The sequence below is a fragment of the Amblyraja radiata genome, chromosome 28 (genome assembly GCF_010909765.2).
Source record: "Amblyraja radiata isolate CabotCenter1 chromosome 28, sAmbRad1.1.pri, whole genome shotgun sequence".
NCBI classification, from domain to species: Eukaryota; Metazoa; Chordata; class Chondrichthyes; order Rajiformes; family Rajidae; genus Amblyraja; species Amblyraja radiata.
In genome coordinates this window covers 20,696,381-20,716,120 of record NC_045983.1, presented here as the reverse complement: position 1 = coordinate 20,716,120, position 19,740 = coordinate 20,696,381, and the positions used below count along the sequence as shown (strand labels likewise).

At 48.7% G+C, this 19,740-nt stretch overlaps 1 protein-coding gene across 2 annotated transcripts; it reads right to left on the bottom strand.

Annotated features, from left to right (window-relative positions):
* Positions 1-338: 338 nt before the first annotated feature.
* Positions 339-19,516, bottom strand: rad51d (RAD51 paralog D). 2 transcript variants are annotated; one of them, XM_033046023.1, is made up of 10 exons: positions 19,177-19,515; positions 16,337-16,398; positions 13,587-13,705; positions 12,087-12,168; positions 8,859-8,993; positions 7,373-7,468; positions 6,594-6,684; positions 3,053-3,123; positions 1,360-1,518; positions 339-1,184 (listed from the first exon to the last, which is right to left on the bottom strand). In XM_033046023.1, the coding sequence occupies exons 1-10, from the start codon at positions 19,256-19,258 to the stop codon at positions 1,083-1,085; spliced, it is 999 nt and encodes a 332-aa protein (XP_032901914.1). In that variant the 5' UTR covers positions 19,259-19,515; the 3' UTR covers positions 339-1,082. The 2 variants fall into 2 exon arrangements, with proteins under 2 accessions (XP_032901914.1, XP_032901915.1); XM_033046024.1 differs by lacking the exon at positions 7,373-7,468 and having other exon boundaries at positions 19,177-19,516.
* Positions 19,517-19,740: the final 224 nt, after the last annotated feature.

Genomic DNA, 19,740 nt, shown 5'->3' with positions numbered 1-19,740 from the left:
ACACTGAACAGTGACGCTTGTCCTCGTATTCAGAAGTGACGGTCAAAGAGGGGAATCTGTGAAAGTGGATAAAGGACAAAAAGGACATGTGGAGTGTCGTGCCTTTGAATATATTTTTAACGTGTGCATGGGATTGAGGGGAATGGCCGGAGATCATCTACTCGGTGAAATCACGGTGCCAACCAGAATTGTGCTGCCGTTATCGTTTTGGGTAACCATAGCCCTTTCACACGGGTTGAGTTCAGATCTCCAGTTTGGTAACAGTCTGGCAGTCAGATTTACACAGGTTTTCCTTTCAGATGAAAAGCCGAAAGCATATTTAGTTTCCATTTGCAGACTTTAATATTAACAATATCATTTTATTTGCATTTTAGGGGCAATAATAGGCATTGAAAATACGTAGTTATATCCACATCACATCAGATATCAATCAGTCTTACAATGGAGATTTGGCTTCTGAACAGCACACTCTGCCCAGTAGAGCTCTCCCCCAACATCATCAACATGGCCTCCAGTCCATGTCCTCTCTTCCAAAGAGGAACGGTGCTGCTGAGGGAATAAGGCTCAATGTGCAGGAGAAGGTGCCAGCCACTGTCAGGGTCCAGAATCCCTGGTGGGACCGATGACCAGGAAGGCAAATGCTGTAAATACTTGACTTGGAGCTGGATGTTCTTTCCCCATCCAGAGATAAGGCTGTCCAACGATTCCCCGTGGTAAAACCGTGGCCAAAATGTACGCTGGCTTTAAAATGCTTCCTCTCAATCTCTGCCACACTCCCGCACCAATACAAAGGCCGACCGCAGAAGCCTTGTGTTGTTCAATGCGACACAGTCGGCCGTTCTCGGTAGCCTCCGCACCAAGCCTGAGCTCCAGGTTGTCAAAGGTGTCAGAGGTGGCTCAGAAGCAGCAGGGAAGCAATGTTGTTGCAGCAGCACCTTGAGGACAGGCAGTGGCCGCGCACTCTCACCATCCAGTCAACTGCACCAGGTCGAGGTGAGGGAAGGGAACGCCCCAGTCCCCATCAAACGGCGCCTATCGTGCTATCTTTGAAATGGAGGTTACAGAGCTCCACACAGAACCGGTTAGGTGCTGCCGAGGTCACCGGCAGAGGGCAGAGCAGCAGCATCTCGTCTGCTCAGAGTTCCAGAGGAAGTAATGTCAAATTCTACACTCATTCTGGTCGGCTGCAAGCAAAAAGATAACAAGATCATGGTTTGAAAAAAATAATCAGAGGGAAGGGAGAGGGCGAGGTCGAGGGGGGGACGGGGGGGGGGGGGTGAGTCTCATGAACTGGGCTCACTTGCTGCTGTTGGCACAGAGACAATGGGGATGAGTCGGGTTGCCTGATTTGCCACTCACCTGCCTGGAGGATTTCAGTACCGTAGCACTGTGGTTGCCGGGGCCGGCTGCGTCAGCTCCACGCCGGAGGAGGATACGGATGTTGGGGACGTAACTCCACGTGCATCCCAGGGCGGGCTTCACCCCTCCTCCAATGTCCCGGACCACACAGTTGGTCACCTGCCATACAGTCAAAGAGTGATACAGTGTGGAAACAGGCCCCTTCAACCCAACCTGCCCACAGCAGCCAACTTGTCCCAGCTACACTAATCCCACCTGCCTGCGTTTGGTCCATATCCCTCCAAACCTGTCCTATCCATGTACCTGTCTAACTGTTCTTAAACGTTGGGATAGTCCCTGCCTCAACTACCTCCTCTGGCAGCTTGTTCCGTACACCCACCATCCATTGAATGAAAAAGTTACCCCTCATGTTCCTACTAAATCTTTTCCCCTTCACCGTGAACCTACGTCCTCTGCTCCTCGATTCACCTTCTCTGGGCAAAAGACTCTGTGCATCTACCCAATCAATTCCTCTCATGATTTTATACACCTAGATAAGATCACCCATCATCCTCCTGCACTTCAAGGAGTCAAGTCCCAGCCTGCTCAACCTCTCCCTATAGCTCAGACCCTCTAGTCCTGGCAACATCCTCGTAAATCTTCCCTCTACCCTTTCCAGCTTGCCCAAGGAGAATGGTTCATAAGTGATAGGAGCCGAATTAGGCCATTCGGTCCATCAAGTCTACTTCACCATTCAATCATGGCTGCTATCCATGGCTGATATCCTTTGACTTGGCCTCCAAAGCCTTCTGTGGCAATGTATTCAACAGATTCACCACCCTCTGACTAAAAACAAAAAAATCCTCCTCATCTTCCTAAAGGAACATCCTTTAATTCTGAGGCTATGGCCTCTGTCCTAGACTTTCCGACGTGGAACTATCCTCTCCTCATCCACTCCTACCACTATTCTAGAATCAATTGGCTTTTCACTTAAGGTTTTATGTCTTTGCTGATTGCGAATTAAAATATAGTAAACATTGAAATGCAAATGCTGGTTACCAGAAGAAGGGACAAAGTGCTGGAGTAACTCATCAAGCCACGCAGCATCTTCAGGTTTTGGAGAGGTCTGGACCCAAAACGTCACCGATCTGTGTTCTTGTTCGATGCTGCCCGACCCATTAAGTTACTCCAGCACTTTGTGAGTGAATTAAAATGTGTTAAACTACCAGTGAGTATCTGACCCTCTAATTCAGACGAGAAGGAACACAAACTATGCCGGTTCATGATGCATTCTCCGACCTCTGACATACCAGTCAGGTTATCCTGGTCATCTCAGCTTCACTCTCCTACATATTCCCCAATCAACTCCTCCAAATAACAAAGCCGTGAGGTTAGAGAAGAGCATAAAGCTGTCACCCATGATTTCACCCAAAAGCAATCCCAGTTTCCCGACTCCAGCAATCATCCCTGGAATCATTCTGAACAATATCCTATGTGCCACGACATTTGCAAGTGAGCACATATTTCAGAGTTAGACAGAGTCTGAAGAAGGATCCCGACCCAAAACATCACCTGTCCTTTTTCTCCAGGGATGCTGTCTGACCCGCAGAGTTACTCCAGCACTTTGTGTCTATCTTTGGTATAAACCAGCACCTGCAGTTCTTTGTTTCGCCATCATTCAGAGCCCTCTGTGTGGGACAGGTCTTGTACTCACAATCACGGAGATGCCCAGTTCTCTGGCTAATAGCTTCAGTTCTCTCGCAAGTTGCATCATGAGGGACATACCTACAAGATAAGATCCATAAAGTGGGGGGGTGGGGGGGAGGAAGAGAGGGAGGAAGGGTAAAGTTACTGCCATGCGATTTGATTCAGATATTCCCTCACCCTTATACAGCCTGGTCTGCTGAGCACACCCTACAGTCTGGGATAACAAATTTAGCATTAACACAGACAATGACACGTAATCTACTTCCTACCGCCACATGGAGCTCTTTGATTTCAAATTACAGATATTTCCTTTGTTCTCCCCATTAATCCCTCCCTGACTTTCTGATTTGATTGAACAGCATGTATACAAAGCTTTTCACTGTACCTCAGTACACGAGACTAGAACAAACCTAAACCTTCCTCCACTGCTGAAAATTAACTTGTTTTCTCTTATTTCCACTTCTGATGAGTGGTGTTAGACCTGAAAATGTTAACTCTGCTTTTCCTTCCCCAGATGCTGCCTGACTTGCTGAGTGAGTGTTTCCAGCATTTTCCTCCTGTCTGCTGTGAATTGTCAGATTGACTAAACTCAGCCAAACACGGAGATGAACTGTGCCTGACTTACTAACCCACGGTGGCGCAGCGGTAGAGTTGCTGCCTTACAGCGCCAGAGACCCGGGTTAAATCCTGACTACACTACAGGCGCAGTTTGTACGTTCTCCCTGTGGCTGGGTGGGTTTTCTCCGGGTGCTCTGGTTTCCCCCCCACACTCCAAAGATGTCACGGTATGTAGGTTAATTGGCTTTGATTAAAAAAAGTATGGTAAATTGTCCCCAGTGTGTAGGATGGTGCTGGTGTACGGGTGATCACTGATAGATGCAGACTCAGTGGGCCGAAGGGCCTGTTTCCATGCTGTATCTCTAAAGTCAATACCACAAATCACCAGAATAACCAAAGTTATTGTGCAGTTGCTGGTTTAACCGAAGATAGAGACAAAGTGCTGGAGTAACTCAGCATCTCTGGAGAGAAAGAATGGGTGACGTTTCGTGAAGAAAGGTCTCGACCCGAAACATCACCCACTCCTCCGCTCCAGAGATGCTGCCTGTCTCGCTGAGTAACTCCAGCATTTTGTGTCTATCATCCCAAGTCATTGTTGTTTTAAGACTTTCCCGTTGACCATTCTGGCTCCTCCAGTGGGAAGTAAATGCACCACCTATGGGCTCCCTTCCCTGGTCCTGTCAGACAGTGAGTAATGTTGCCAGCCAGTTCCCCAGCTCAGTCTTTCCAAGAAGGACTAGCAGCACACCTTGGTCCTCAGTGTCACTCCCACAACTTTTTAGCTTAATTTCGAGACAATGGAAATGGGCCCTTTGGTCCAACGGGTCCTCTCCAAAACTCTAGTTATGTTTTCCCACTTTCACATCCACTCTCTACATACTGTGGGGGGCAATTTACAGAGGCCACCATTGAACCTACAAACGTGCTTGTCTTTGGGATGTGGGAGGTAATCGCAGCACCTGGCGGAAACCCAAAGGCAGAATGTGTAAACTCCACAGACAGCACCCAAGGACAAGAACGAACCCTGGTCTCCGGTGCTGTGAGGCAGCAGCCCTACCAGCTGCACCACTGTGCTGCCCCAACAGTAACATCCAACTGGAGACACAAGGAACTTCAAATGCTGGAATCTTGTGTAGAACACAGAGTGCTGAGTAACTCAGCGGGTCTGGCACGATCTTTGGAGAACATGGATAGGCGATGGTTTGGGTTGAGACCTTTCTTCAGACTAGATAGGCAATGTTTTGGATATGGACTCATCTTCAGACTGATGGATAGGCAATATTTTGGGTTGTGAGTCTTCTTCAAAAAGTGCAGCCTGAAGAAGGGTCCCAGCCAGAAACGTCACCTAGACACATCCTCCAGAGATGCTGCCTGACCCGCTGGGTTACCCCAGCACTTTGTGTTTTACATAACATCCAAATTTTGGGTTGTGTGGATTCTGGGAGATGTTAATCACCTCCCGAGATAAATAAAGTTCTATCATATCGTATCGACCTCCACTGGCCATCACTTATTGATTGCCTGATACATCTCTGCCTTCCCACACCAAGAAGAAAGCAATCACTCCCTAGATCACTCGGCCTAGTCAAGAATGATCCCTTTTTCATGGACGCAGCCCAGACCATCACACAAACAAGCCTCCTTTCCATTGACTCCATTTGTATCTCACACAGCCTCGGCAAGACCAACAACATAATCAAGGATGAGTCGCACCCTGGCCGCTCCCTCCTCTCCCCTCTGGCAAAAGATATAGAAGCGTGAAAACGCACACCTCCAGATTCAGGGACAGTGTCTTCCCCGCTGGTATCAGGCAGCTGAATCATCCTATGAGCAGTGCTGAACTACTATCTACCTCATTGGTGACCCTCGGACTATCCTCGATCGGACTTTGCTGGGTTCACCTTGCACTAAATGCTATTCACTTATCATCTACCCCTACAGTGTAAATGGCTAAATTGTATTGTCTTTCCGCTGACTGGACAGCACGCGACAACAGCTTTTCACTGCACCTCGGTAAACGTTACAATAAACTGAACTGAACTAAATAACACAGGAAATTTTAAAAATAGAGACTATTTATTTAACAGCTTATCTTCAACACTATCAGCAGACATGGCCTCGACATCAATGTACCATTCCCAGACTCCAGACCAAAAGGCTTTCAACACTATTTACATTGGGAAATGTTAACAGGCCCGGTGTGAGGGGAAAAGCGTGTTCCTATCTTCCACATTTCCTTACGAAGCAGGTCTTTCGGCCCATCGAGTGTGTGGCGGCTCATGAAGCCATCGCCAATTTCTCCCTCTCTCTAGCTTTGAAAGGCTGAGCTCCATTTTAAAAACAATGCTGCCTTAATGTGAGACTACCAGCCTCGGTGCTCTCAACCCTTTCAAACCTGTTTAATTACCCTCAAACATTTAATGAGATTATCAACAATAAAAGTAGAGAGTGGAGGAAATAGGCAAAGGTCAGAGAGAGAATCAGAGGTGACCACAACTATATGATCGGTCACTTTCGGCTTCTAATTTCAGATTTCCAGCATTCCCATTTTTTTAGAAATGCAGTGTGGAAATAGGCCTTTCGGCCCACTGACTCCATGCCGACCATCGATCACCCACACACTAGTTCTATTTTATCCCACTTTTACATTCTTCGCACTGGGGGTAATTTACAGAAGCCAATTAACCTACAAACCTGCACGTCTTTGGGATGTGGGAGGAAATGGGAGCACCTGGAGGAAACCCACGTGGCCACAGGGAGAACGTGCAAACTCCGCACAGACAGCACCCGAGGTCAGGATCGAACTCGGGTCTCTACGCAATTGAGTAAAAGCCTTTGTCCTTACAACCCGGGGAGGAAGATGTGAGGAAGAAGCAGACACAAACCACAGGCGAGCAGCCGACACTCCCTTGGCTAGAACCCCTCACTCGCTGCTCTGAAGCTGGAGCGGACCAGCCCGCCCAATGGAAGGGTTCCCCCCACAAGCTCACCATCCATCTGCTGGCCCCCCAGAATGGGGGAGAGCACGGCTGTGGCGGAGTCAAGCACAAGGGCCTTCACTGAACCACGCGCACCTGTCACCTGCAGAGACAAGATGGCCCCAGTCACCACCATCGCCCAGTGAGAGAGAGCGGGACGGCGGGGAATGGCGAGCGGGCACCAACATAAGGGGCGGTAAGTGTAGGAAGCTGCAGATGCTGGTCTATACCGAAGATGGACACAAAGTGCTGGAGTAACTCAGCCTCTCTGGAGAAAAGGAACAGATGACATTTAGGGTTGGAACCCTTCTTCAGACTGAAAGAAAAGGAGGGGGGGGGGGGAGTACTGGAGGTAGGGACAGGTCACAACTAATTAGGGCAAGGAAGGGTGGAGACCAAAATGAACCATCGTTGGCTGGGGAAGAGGTGATAATGAAGGGGAGACAGAGATGCAAAGTCAAACAAAGGGATTCAGCGATATGAACAGTTAAACGACGGGAAACAGCGATGTGAACAGTAGCAGTAAGTCATCCATTTCCTATTGACAGGAGGACGGGCCGGGGTAGGGGCCGGGTCGAGCAGGGGCCGGGTCGAGCGGGGGCCGGGTCGAGCGGGGGCCGGGTCGAGCGGGGGCCGGGTCGAGCGGGGGCCGGGTCGAGCAGGGGCAGAGGCCGGGCGGGGGCAGAGGCCGGGCGGGGGCAGGGGTGGGGCGGAAGGAAAGGAACCTGCGTGTGGGTAGTTAAGTATTCATGGTTGAGTGGCCCACCCTCCCTTCCCCACAAGGCCAGTACCTGGCATGTGGAGGTCGCCCGGACATACTGCAGCACCTCCAGCAAGCGGTACACCTCAAAGACCCGGATCACCTCGATCCTCTGGAGAGCTTCACTCTGCACAATGATGGGGGGAATGGGGGGAGTGTGAGGGAGAACATAGAACAGTACAAAACAAGAACTGGACCATTACCATACAATGTCTCTGCACAAACATGATGCCAAGACCAACTCTTATCTGCCCACACATAAACCTGCATATCCATATGCCTATCCAAAAGCCTCTTAAACGCCACTATTATACCTACATCAACAACCACCCCCTGGCAGCACGTTCCAGAAATTCACAACTCTCTGTGGAAAAAAAAAACTTGCCCCGCACATCTCCCTAACCTTTGCCACTCTCACCTCAATGTTATGTCCCCTAGTATCTGATTTTTCCAACCTAAGAAAATGAAAGTTCTGAATGTCTACCCTATCTATGCCTCTCCTTATATTATATGTGAATCACAAGAGGCATGGAATGGGTAGACAGTCAGTGAGAAAGGAAGAGGGTTGAAGGACGGACAGGGATGGGGTGGAATGACAGGGAAAAAATTAAATAAAGTGTACGAATTGGCAAAGTGCTGGGGCATCCCTGAATGTGGATGGCACGGCAGTAGAGATACTCCCTCACAGCGCCAGAGACCCGGGTTCGATCCTCACTATGGGTGCTGGCTGTGTGGAGTTTGCACGTTCACCGTGTGACTGAGTGGGTTTCCTCCGAGTGCTCCGGTTTCCTCCCACGCTTCAAAGGCATGCAGGTTTGTAGGTTGATTGGCTTCTGGAAATTGTCCCCAGTGTGTAGGATAGAACTAGTGTACGGGCGATCGATGGTTGGCATGGACTCGGTGGGCCAGAGGGCTTGTTTACACACTGTATCTCTAAAGTCCAAAAATGATTCAAGCTCGCTCAGGGTCTTTTTGACCATAGACAGACACAAAATGGTAAACTCAGCAGGTCAGGCAGCATCTAGAAGGAGAAGAAGGAATGGGTGACGTTTCGGGTCGTGATCCTTCTTCAGACTGAGAGTCAGGGGAGAGGGAGGAGTGAGGGGGTAAGGGGGGGGGGGGGCAAGAGAGTCAGTCATAGATAAGGAAATGTAGAATCGTTCATTGTTAGCTGAGGGGAAGCTGACAACGAGGCATGCAATCAATAAAATTAATCAGGGCAGTGAAACTAGTCGGAGAACTAGAGTTGGGGAGGGTCAGAGAGAGAGAGAGGGAAAGCAAGGGTACTTGAAGTTAGAGAAATCAATATTCATACCGCTGGGTTGTAAGCTGCCCAAGCGAAATACGAGGTGCTGTTCCTCCAATTTGCATTGGGCCTCACTCTGACAGTGGAGGAGACCCAGGGCAGGAAGGTCAGTGTGGGGAATGGGAGGAGGTGTTAACGTGTTTGTGTCTGTGTACGGGGTTGTGCGGAGGGGGTGAGTGAGAGAGGGAGTGGGGGTTAGCCCGGCCCCTACCTGCTCCTCCAGGCTGTCCACCTGGCTCTGGATCAGTTGCAGGAGGCGGGCACTGCTCAGCCCCCCCGTCGTGTCCACGTACAGCACCTTCTGCTTCAGCGCACAAGCGACATTGACGGCCAGGCTGAGGCACACCTTTAACACAAGTCAGAGCAGAGCTGAGACCACTGAGGCTGGCTGGCGCCTGCCCCCAACACCCCAGCCCACCACCTGTACACACTGATAAACGTTGAGAGGATGGAGTTGACAAGGAGAGGCAGGAGAATCGGTGCCGGGGGAACGGCGGAAGGCACAGGTCTCGCTGACGCGGTTAGTTCTGTGCATCAGTGCGGAGTTTATCCTCAGCGGTTATCAGCATCTCTCTCGCCTACACCCATCTACACACACAACCCTTACTCCTCGGGATCGAGAACATAAAGCATTACAAGTGGTACAGTGGTAGAGTTGCTGCCTTACAGCGCTAGAGACCCGAGTTCGATCCTGACTACGGGTGCTGTCTGTGCGGTCCATTCTCCCTGTGACCACGTGGGCTTTCGCTGGGTGATCTGGGTTCTGCCCGCATTCCAAAGAGGTGCAGGTTTGTTGCAAACTGTCCCTGGTGTGTACGATAGAACTAGTGTCTGGGTGATTGTTGGTCGGCGTGGACTCGGTGGGCGTGCCTCTACGCTGTTTCTGTAAAACCAAGCTAGAGCACAGAAAGGGGCCCTTCAGCCCACCCTGTCTATGCCGCGATGAATCTAAACTTATATCATCTGCCTAACATGGCCTGTCTACATCACTCCATTGAAGGACGCAAAATACTGGAGGACTGTGGGACAGGCAGCAGCTCTGGAGAGAAGGAAAAGGTGACATTTTGGGTTGAGACCCTTCTTATATCCGTCCATTCCCTGCCTGTTCATGTGCCTGTCGAAATTACCTCGATATACAACCCCAATTAGATATTAGGGCCAAAGCAGTGAAGATCAAAAGCCCAAAACGCACTCTGCAGGTTCATTAATCTGATTGGACAGCTTGAGTGGGCCATTTCACCGGTTCACAAGGAACCTGCAATCATAACTTCACAAGTGATAGGAGCAGAATTAGGCCATTCAGCCCATCAAGGCTATCTCTCCATTCAATCACAGCTGATCTATCTCTCCCTCCCAACCCCATTCTCCGGGCTTCTCCCAATAACCCCCGTCACGCATACTAATCATGACTCTATCTACCTCAGCCTTAAAAATATCTATTGACTTGGCCTCCACAGCCATCTGTGGCAATGAATTCCACAGATTCATCACCTTCCGCCTAAAGAAATCATCTTCATCCTAAAGGAAGATCCTTTAATTCTAAGGTCGGGACCTAGACTCTTCCACTCGTGGAAGCATCCTCTCCACATCACCTCTCTCCAGGCCTTTCACTATTCGGTAAGTTTCAATGAGGTCTCCCCCTCATCCTTCTAAACTCCAGCGAGTACAGGCCCAGTGCCTTGAAAAGCTCATCATATGTTAACCCACTCATTTAGTTTAGTTTAGAGATACAGTGCGGAAACAGACCCTTCGGCCCACAGAGTCCGTGCCGACCAGCGAACTCTGCACAACAAAACTATCTTACACACACTAGGGACAATTTACATTTATACCACTATGGGTGCTGGCTGTGTGGAGTTTGCACGTTTTCCGTGTGATTGAGTGGGTTTCCTCCGAGTGCTCCAGTTTCGAATTCATTGCCGCCCGGCCGTTCCTGGGATCTTTCTCGAAAAACCTCCTCCGGACCCTATCCAGAGCCAGCACATCCTTCCTCAGATATGGGGCTCAAATCCTCCTGTTGACCAGCCATTGACTGCAGGGAGACAGCGGGGCCCCACCTGCTGGCGGATGGCTGCAACACGTGGGGATACCAGAGCTGTTGGACACTGCCTCCTGGTGGAGTACGCTGGTAACTCGTGTGCGGCGAGGCACCGGTTGGGCCTGCAGCCCGGGCAACAAGGTGACAGGGTGATGTGTCACCGGCCGCCCATCACACCAACTTGGGCATCAAGGACTGAACGCAAACTTCACTCCCGCCTTCCGGTAAAAATCAGGAGACCTAGATTTCTTCAATATGTTGATAATTCTTTATTTCCCAGTGCAGCCCACAGTTTATGACTGCAGGCTGCCTGAAGATCAGTCGTAATGAGTCTGGTTAGTATTTCCACATACTGTACAAAAAACATGACTTTATTCCTGGCTATACACAAAGAGGTGGAGTAACTCAGCAGTTCAGACAGCATCTCTAGAGTAAAGGAGGTGATGTTACGTTTCGGGTCAAGATCCCTTTTTCAATCACGACCTGAACGTTCACCTATTCCTTTTCTCCAGAGATGCTGTCTGACCCGGCTTTTTTGAGTTACCCCAGCTTTTTGTATCTATCTTTGGTTTAAAGTGAAAGGCTAGGATAGAGTTGATGTGGAGAGAATGTTTCCACTAGTGGGAGATTCTAGGACTAGAGGTCATAGTCTCAGAATTAAAGGACATTCTTTTAGGAATTTCTTTAGTCAGAGGGTGTTGAATCTGTGGAATTCTTTGCCGCAGAAGGCTGTGGTGGCAAAGTCAGTGGATATATTTAAGACAGAGATAGATAGGTTCTTTATTAGTACGGGTGTCAGAGGTTATGAGGAGAAGGCAGGAGAATGGGTGGGAGAAGTGGATCAGCCATGATTGAATGGCAGAGTAGACTTGATGGGTCGATTGGCCTAATTCTACTCCTATCACTTATGATCTGAAACCAGCACTTGCAGTTCCTTCCTACACTTCACTCCTGGAGTTGCCCATGTAAATCATCTCTCTTGAGGGTCAACTCAGAGAGGCTTGGAGTATGATGAAAATTAAACGTGCTGTCACACAGTTTCTCTCGTGTAAATTCCACGGATGCTTTGCTTATCCCCAGAGATGAACACACCACAGTTTGGGTTAAATGATACTATGATAGTGATTTTAAAATACCATAGTTTATAGGAAGGAGGGGCTAAGGGAAATTAATTTATGGTTCAGGTTAGAGCACTGAAGAATAAGGAAGACCCATTCATATGAGTGTCACAAATTCAAAAAATGCCAGCGTCAGTCAGCCTCAGATGAATGTAAATCTTCTGAGTTTAGCAAGGAGTTTTCCAAGAAAACTGAAGAGGAATAATGAATGGTTGGACCGAGGACTTTTTCGTGACCTAGATAATCTGCAAGAACAGTAGCTGCAAAAGACCAGTTTCCTTACCTGAGTCTTTCCGCTGCCTGGTGCTCCGACAAACTCTGTTAGCTCTCCCGTGTAAAGGCCCGAATCCAGCAACTTGTCCAGGCTACAGAGAAGAAGCAGACACCTTGAGTAAAGAATGGCTGAGCAGACGACAGCACTATCACCCAACTCCTCAGAGCAGCAGCTACATCTGCGGATGTTTCCACCAGTGGGAGAGTCTAGGACCAGAGGCCATAGCCTCAAAATAAAAGGGCATACCTATAGGAAGGAGATGAGGAGGATTTTCTTTAGTCAGAGGGTGGTGAAGCTGTGGAATTCATTGCCACAGAAGGCTGTGGAGGCCGAGTCAATGGATATTTTTTAGGGCAGAGTTAGATAAGATTCTTGATTAGTACGGGTGCCAGGGGTTATGGGGAGAAGGCAGGAGAATGGGGTTGAGAGGGAGAGATAGATCAACAATGATTGAATGGCGGAGTAGACTTGATGAACCGAAAGGCCTAATTCTGCACCTCTCAATGAATTTATGAACATCTGGTTCAAGACAGGCGAGCTGAATGACCTTCCCCATCCTTGCAAACCTTTCCTGCATTTTTTTCTAACATTGACACTGGGTTACTCTGGAAGTTGGGCCAAAGGAATCAGGCGATCTGTCAGTAATTCCACACTGTGTGTACACTGTTAAATCCCATCCACAGTGGTAGACAGTAAACCTGGATCCAAGTGTAACTGCAATGGAGGATTAAAATCGAAACAAACAGCATTGCAAGAGCATCGCTCTTTATGTCCTGCTCACTTTCCCCCCCTGGAAACTGTAATGAGTTAAAACTGAGGAGCATAGGAATTTAGACACAAACTACTGGAGTAACTCAGCAGGGTGGGAGAAGTGTCGTCGAGATAGTTGTGTGAGTCAGTGAGCTTATAATAGATGTTGGTTGGCAGTGTATCTCCTGTGATGGAGACTGCGAGATCGCGAAAGGGGACGGAGGTGTCAGAGATGGTCCAAGTGAATTTGAGTGCAGGATGAAAATTGGTGGTGAATTTTTTTGTTTTGAGATGCAGCATGGAAAAGGCCCTTCCATGAATTGTTTGGTGAACTTTCGTCACTTTGTCGGGACCAGAAACATGGTGTACTGTCGAGGTGAGGTCTGCTGTGTGATCTTACGGCGTCATATTCAAAAACAAAGTATTTCACCGTACCTCGATACATATAGTTTAGAGAAACAGTGCGCAAACAGACACCTTGGCGCATCGAGTCCGCGCCGACCACGATCCCTGCACATTAACACTCTCCTACACTCCCTTGGGACAATTTACAACCAGCGATACGAAAGTGGGATAACGTAGAACTCGTGTCAACAGGTGATCGATGGTTGCTGCCTACTTGGGCTGAGTTCAATGATTCAACGATACTTTATTGTCATATGTATCTAGGTAACAGTGAAATGCTTTGAGATGGTTATGTATGACCTATATCAAGCAGTTTTCATTTCTGGCACAGCAGGTGCATTGGGCAGGACTTACCTCTGGTTCCCTGTGGACAGAATGGCAGTGGAGCCCAGCAGTTCCTCATACAGGTCGGCAGCATTGGAAGGGAATGGGGAATACTGAGCAAGCAGCACACGTCTCACAGCCACCAGAGTCTGAAAGCAGGAAAGAAGTTAACCGTAGGCAAATTCAAGAAATAAACTGCAGAACTTTCTATTATCAGTAGAAAGGTAGTTAAACTCGTTGTGGTTAGGTTTAGTATTAGAGATACAGCCCCTAAGGCCCACCAAGTCCGCGCTGACCAGCGATCACCTCGTACATTAGCACTATCCTACACACTAGGGACAAATTACAATTTTACCAAAGCCAATTAACCGTGTGGGAGGAAACCGGAGCACCCGGAGAAAACCCACGCAGTTCATGAAAAAGTACAAACTCCATACAGACAGCACCCGTGGTCATGATCGGACCCGGGTTTCTGGCGCTGTAAGGCAGCAACTCTACCTCTGTGCCACTGTGAAGGTAGACACCATTGCACTGATCCACCAACAAGTATCCCTGACCCATGGCTAGTTGCCTGATCTCAGCAGATAAAGACAAACAGGCTGCCACAGTTATTCTGAGCTGGGTGGGGAAGGGGCTGGGAGGATCCAGCTCACTTTTACTCCTGCAGTCACCTCTCTATGAACAAGATCTGAGATGTGCCTTAAATATATCCACTGACTCCACAGTCGTCTGTGGCAAAAAATCCCATAGATTCACCACCCTGTGACGAAAGAAAATCCTCCTCATTTCCTTTCAAAAAGAGCGTGATGTGGTCTGTGCTGCCTCGTACTGTGGGCACAGCCTGTCACTGCCAACACCCTAGATCACTAGGTGAAGGATACGCCACTTTCCTGGGGTAGCAGGGCATCACAGGGACCTCCGCTACGTATCCCGGCTGTGAACCAAAGCCTCAGGAGATGGGCCACCGCTGATGGAGAAAAAGATCAAACAACTTTGGCTGCTAATGCTACTAAACTTGTGGTGTGGAGAGGACGTTTCCATTAGAGGGAGAGTCCCGGACTAGAGATCATAGCCTCAGAATTAAATGACGTTCTTTTAGACAGGAGATGAGAAGAAATTTCTTAGGACAGACGGTCGTGAATCTGTGGAATTCTTTGCCACAGAAGGCTGTCGAGGCAAAGTCAGTGGATATGTTTAAGGCAGAGATAGATAGATTCTTGATTAGTATGGGTGTCAGAGGTTATGGGGAGAAAGGCAGGAGAATGGGGTTAGGAGGGAGATAGACCAACTATGATTGCATGGCAGAGTTTTGATGGGCCGAATGGCCTAATTCTGCTCCTATCACATGATCTTATGAAAACTCTCAAAGCTGTGAGAAGGTGAGTTGCTCCATCCCAGAGAGAGAGCACAAATCATCCCGTGCACAGCTTCCAAACCAGTCAGCACAGTTAGAGACCTTCAAATTGCAAAAAGAATAGCAAGTACTTTTGACTGAAGCAAACTTGTTGGACTGTCAATAATAAACGGACTGGTCTTTTAGTTAAGGTACACAAAATTGCTGGGGAAACTCAGCGGGTGCAGCAGCATCTATGGAGCGAAGGAAATAGGCGACGTTTCGGGCCGAAACCCTTCTTCAGACTGATGGGGGGTGGGGAAAGAAAGAAGGAAAAGGGGAGGAGGAGGAGGAGCCCGAGGGCGGGCGGATGGGAAGGTGGGAGGAGACAGCTAGAGGGTTAAGGAAGGGGAGGAGACAGCACGGGCTAGCCAAATTGGGAGAATTCAATGTTAATGCCATAAGGACGCAAGGACCCCAGACGGAATATGAGGTGCTGTTCCTCCAATTTCCGCTGTTGCTCACTCTGGCAATGGAGGAGACCCAGGACAGAGAGGTCGGATTGGGAATGGGAGGGGGAGTTGAAGTGCTGAGCCACCGGGAGGTCAGGTAGGTTATTGCGGACTGAGCGGAGGTGTTCGGCGAAACGAAGTTTCGGTCTTTTAGTTAAATTGAGTTTAGAGATACAGCATGAAAACAGGCCCTTCGACCCACTGAATCCATGCCCAACCATCAATCACTTGAAGAAGGGTCTCGACCCGAAACGTCGCCCATTCCTTCTCTAGAGATGCTGCCTGTCCTGCTGAGTTACTCCAGCATTTTGTGTCTACTTGTTCACACTAGTTCTATGCTATCCCTCTTTCACATCCACTCCCTACACACTAGGGGCAATTTACCAATTAACCTATAAACCTGCATGTCTTTGGGATTAGGGAGGAAACCGGAGCAAACTCACGCGCTCACAGGAGGAACATTGCACCCTATGTCAGGATCGAACCTGGGTCTCAGGCTCTGCGAGGCAGCAGCTCTGCCACTGCGCCAACCAGAGAGAAGGAAAGCTGCGGTCCTTATCCATCCTGACCCAAACGTGACTCCACTTCCATTTTAACATGGCTCATCCCGGGCTGCCTTCTAAAGAGATCAAGCAAGGTGTTTGAAGCTAAAACAAGGGAACCAGGGGTGAGCATTAAATGCCAGTCGTACCAGCATTGCCCGGAACCCCCATTCCCCAAAATACAAAAAATGGCAACTTGGAGCAAGAAAAGAAGCCCTGTTTAAGGCAGCAGCGTCATTCATTAAATATAATAAAAAGGAACTGCAGATGCTGGTTTAATGAATGAGCATCATTCAGAGAAGTAATATTTCCCTGTAAACCATCAGCTAACAACAATAGCTTAATACACTTGCCTTCAGTTAGAAATAACATTCGAGGGAGTTTCTTTATTACCTTGTAAGAAATAGAACACCTCTGTGCCAGATCTTCAATGTCTGCAGATACTAAGTCCACCACTGAAACAGAATGAAGAGTATGTAAGAGGAGTAGAAATAAGGAACTGCGGGTACTGGTTTATAAATGTTCATATCCATGTTCTCCCGAGATGCTGCCTGACCCTCTGAGCTACTCCAGCGCTCCTTGTCTTCTGAAGTGTACGCAAGGCTGATTGGTGGGCGGCGCGACTTTCGTCAGCAGCGGCCTCTGCAGTCCATCTGCGTTTTTATTATTTTATGTCTATGTTTTTATGTAGTTTTTGTTATTTTTGTTGGGGTATGTGTGTGGGGGGGTGGGGTGGTGTGGGGGGGGGGGTGGGGGTAACTTTTAAATCTCTCCCTGCACGGGAGACCCGACCTTTTCTTTGTCGGGTCTCCGTTGTCGTTGGGGCTGCAACGAGGAGCGGCCTCCAACAGGAAGACCGGGGGCTGTGGTGCCGACTACTCACCTCACCATCGCGGAGCTGGCCGAGTCCAGAGCGGGTGGAGCTGTGTGGACGCTGCTGCGACCTGACCCCCGGAGATTCGGTGGCTGCAACTGCGGGTTTGGCGGACAGTGACACCGGGAGCCCGCGGGTCCCTGGAGGGAGACCGCTTTTCAGGGCTTCCGCAACGGCGACTTCTCCCGCCCGAGTTGCGGGGTTGAAGAGCACCTGAGCGGGGCCTTACACCATCGCCCCGCGCGGCTTGGAATGGCTGCGGGACTGCGAGCGCGCGCCGGGGGCTCTAACATCAAGACCCGGTGTGCGGCCTTGCATCACCCGGCGTGGCTTTAATGGCTGCGGGACAATTCGCCATCGCCCGCCGGGGGGCTTTAACTTTGACTCTGACATCGGGGGGGAGAGTGCAGTGGAAAGATAAGTTTTTTTGGCCTTCCATCACAGCAATGTGATGGATGTTTATGTAAATTATGTTGTGTCTTGGGTCTATTTGTTTGTAATGTATGGCTGCAGAAACGACATTTCGTTTGGACCTCAAGGGGTCCAAATGACAATAAATTGAATTGTATTGTATTGTATTGTATTGAACATAACTGAGTACAGAGGTCCCAGACTAACCTCTGAAGAGTCTGAAGGGTCTCGACCCAAAACGTCACCCATTCCTTCTATCCAGAGATGCTGCTTGTCCCGCTAAGTTACTCCAGCATTTTGTCTCTATCTTCGGTTCCAGACTGATGCTCCCACCTCACATTTCTTCGCTGGAATGATTCCGATTCTGTGCCTTCACTTACGACAAGCCAAGGATAGCACTCAACTCTCACAACCCCACATCCAGTACAAATTAGATTGCAATTCCCAAAATAGAGAACAGGTCCTTGCAAACATAGTCATTTAAAAACCATCATTCTGGGTGACATAGGAACCAAACTCCAGGTGTAAACTGTGCCAGCAAATATACAGCATCTTTACATAACATTACAAGAATTTGGCCTCTTGGAGTGTACCAGGACAATGCAAAGGATTATCTCCCTACTAATATAACAGGGACTGTGATGAGTGTGATGTTCATAGCTATGCCTAGAAGTTTAATAGATATTCGCTGGAGATGAGAGGGACTCCCCCATGGCTTGAGTAGACACAAAAAGCTGGAGTAGCTCAGCGGATCAGGCAGCATCTCTGGAGAAAAGGAATAGGTGACGTTTCGGGTCGAGACCCTTCATCAGATTGATGTAGTCCCCACAGCTTGGTGGTCTTACTAAAGGAGATCTAAGATTTCCAACTTTCAAATGGAAAACACTGGCTATGCTGAAATAAAACATACTGGAAATGTTAATCACGCCAGGTAGCATCCACAGAGATAGAATAATTGGCATTTCATGCCATTATTTATAGTCAAAACTGAAAAAGAAAGTTAGAAATTAAACACATTTTAAATCGCAGGGAAACAGGTGGGGGTGGAAAATAACAAAGTGAGGTCACTGGGGAACAGGAACAATTTTTTATTTACTAAATGTTGATATCTGAGACAGACAGTATTTAGTCATATAAAGCAAGGCAGCATGGAAATAGGCCCTTTGGCCCAACGTGCCTATGCTGACCAAGGTGGCATTCGGGGCTAATCCCATTTTCCTGCATTTGTCCCATATCCCTCTCTAAATCCTTCCTGTCCATATTTCTGTCCAACTATATAGTCTAGACATTATTACCCATCCTTACACCTCTTGAACCAAGTTGCTTGTTTGGTCATTTGAGAGTTAACCCTCAGTGGGTCTGGAGTCACAGTGGTCCATACATTCCGCCCCCTCCCTCCTCCTCCTCCTCCTTCCCCCCCCCCCCTCCTCCAGAACCATCTGGTGACAGGTTACACATAAAAGCGTTGGAAAGTTGGCAAGAGCCAAATAACAAAAGGAATATCCAAGAGAGTGTAATAGAGGCAATTGGATGAATTACAAAAGGTCAAAAGATAGAAAAAAAGCTGCCGTAAAACCTTGAGATCTCTGGCCTTATGTTATATTTGCAGACTCTGCCTGTTTAATTACCCAGCAGAGCGTTTTAAGTAACATGTCGTAATTCAGGAAGCAAGGAGTAAACAAAAATCCGGGACTCAATCCAATCCCGCAGGTAATCCTATTTTGGTGTCCAATTGAATTCCACCAAATTGAAAATTGGCGAGATTCGGCTTGCAAGCGAATGTATTCAAGTTGGGGAATTTAGCATGTCTACGTCCCTCTTTGCCTGGGCACTCTTACAGCATAATAATTGACGATACTGCCCTCTGGTACGCCCTGAGGCTGTAAGACTATATTTGTGAGTATTGCATTTCCCACTAGGGTCTGTGGGGCGACAAGCCACTCCATACCTGTTTTCACATTCTGCTCTTTTAAAGCGTTGATGAGCTGGGCGGTGGCTCCGGGGCAGATGCCCTCTCTGAGGATCACCATGGTGGAGGAGCGGGGAGTTTGGGGCAAATGGTGTGAGCCCGCTGTCCGGCAGCTTGTCCACCTATACTGGCCCTATACTGAAACTCGGCGCTTTCCCGCCACAATTTAACAACATCGAACGTTCTGTCACAAAGTTCCAGAACCCCGTGACGTCACCCGGTTTGTATCAAAGAAAATGGGCCGCTCCCGTAATCACTCGTATAATCCGTCCTCCAAGCAGATCTGACCGTAAATATTATATAATCCCGCCCCCTAAAGCCGCAGACTTTTAAAGCAGGTTCTTGATTAGTACTGGTCAGGGGATATGAGGAGAAGGCAGAAGAATGGGGTTAGGTAGGGAGAGATAGATCAGCCATGATTGAATGGCGGAGTAGATTTGATGGGCTGAATGGCCTGATTCTGCTTCCATCACTTATGACCTTACGGAACATGTTATTGAACAGAAACACAAAATATTGGAGTAACTGGGCGGGACAGGCAGC

Bases quoted from the DNA above. Each gene is read 5' to 3' on its own strand.
- rad51d (XM_033046023.1), bottom strand. From the start codon at position 19,258: ATGGTGATCCTCAGAGAGGGCATCTGCCCCGGAGCCACCGCCCAGCTC. The intron at 13,706-16,336 runs GTAATAAAGAAA...TCCTGCTTTCAG, and splicing joins GGTGTTCTATTTCTTACAAG to ACTCTGGTGGCTGTGAGACG. The intron at 1,185-1,359 runs GTGAGTGGCAAA...TTTTGCTTGCAG, and splicing joins TACTGAAATCCTCCAGGCAG to CCGACCAGAATGAGTGTAGA.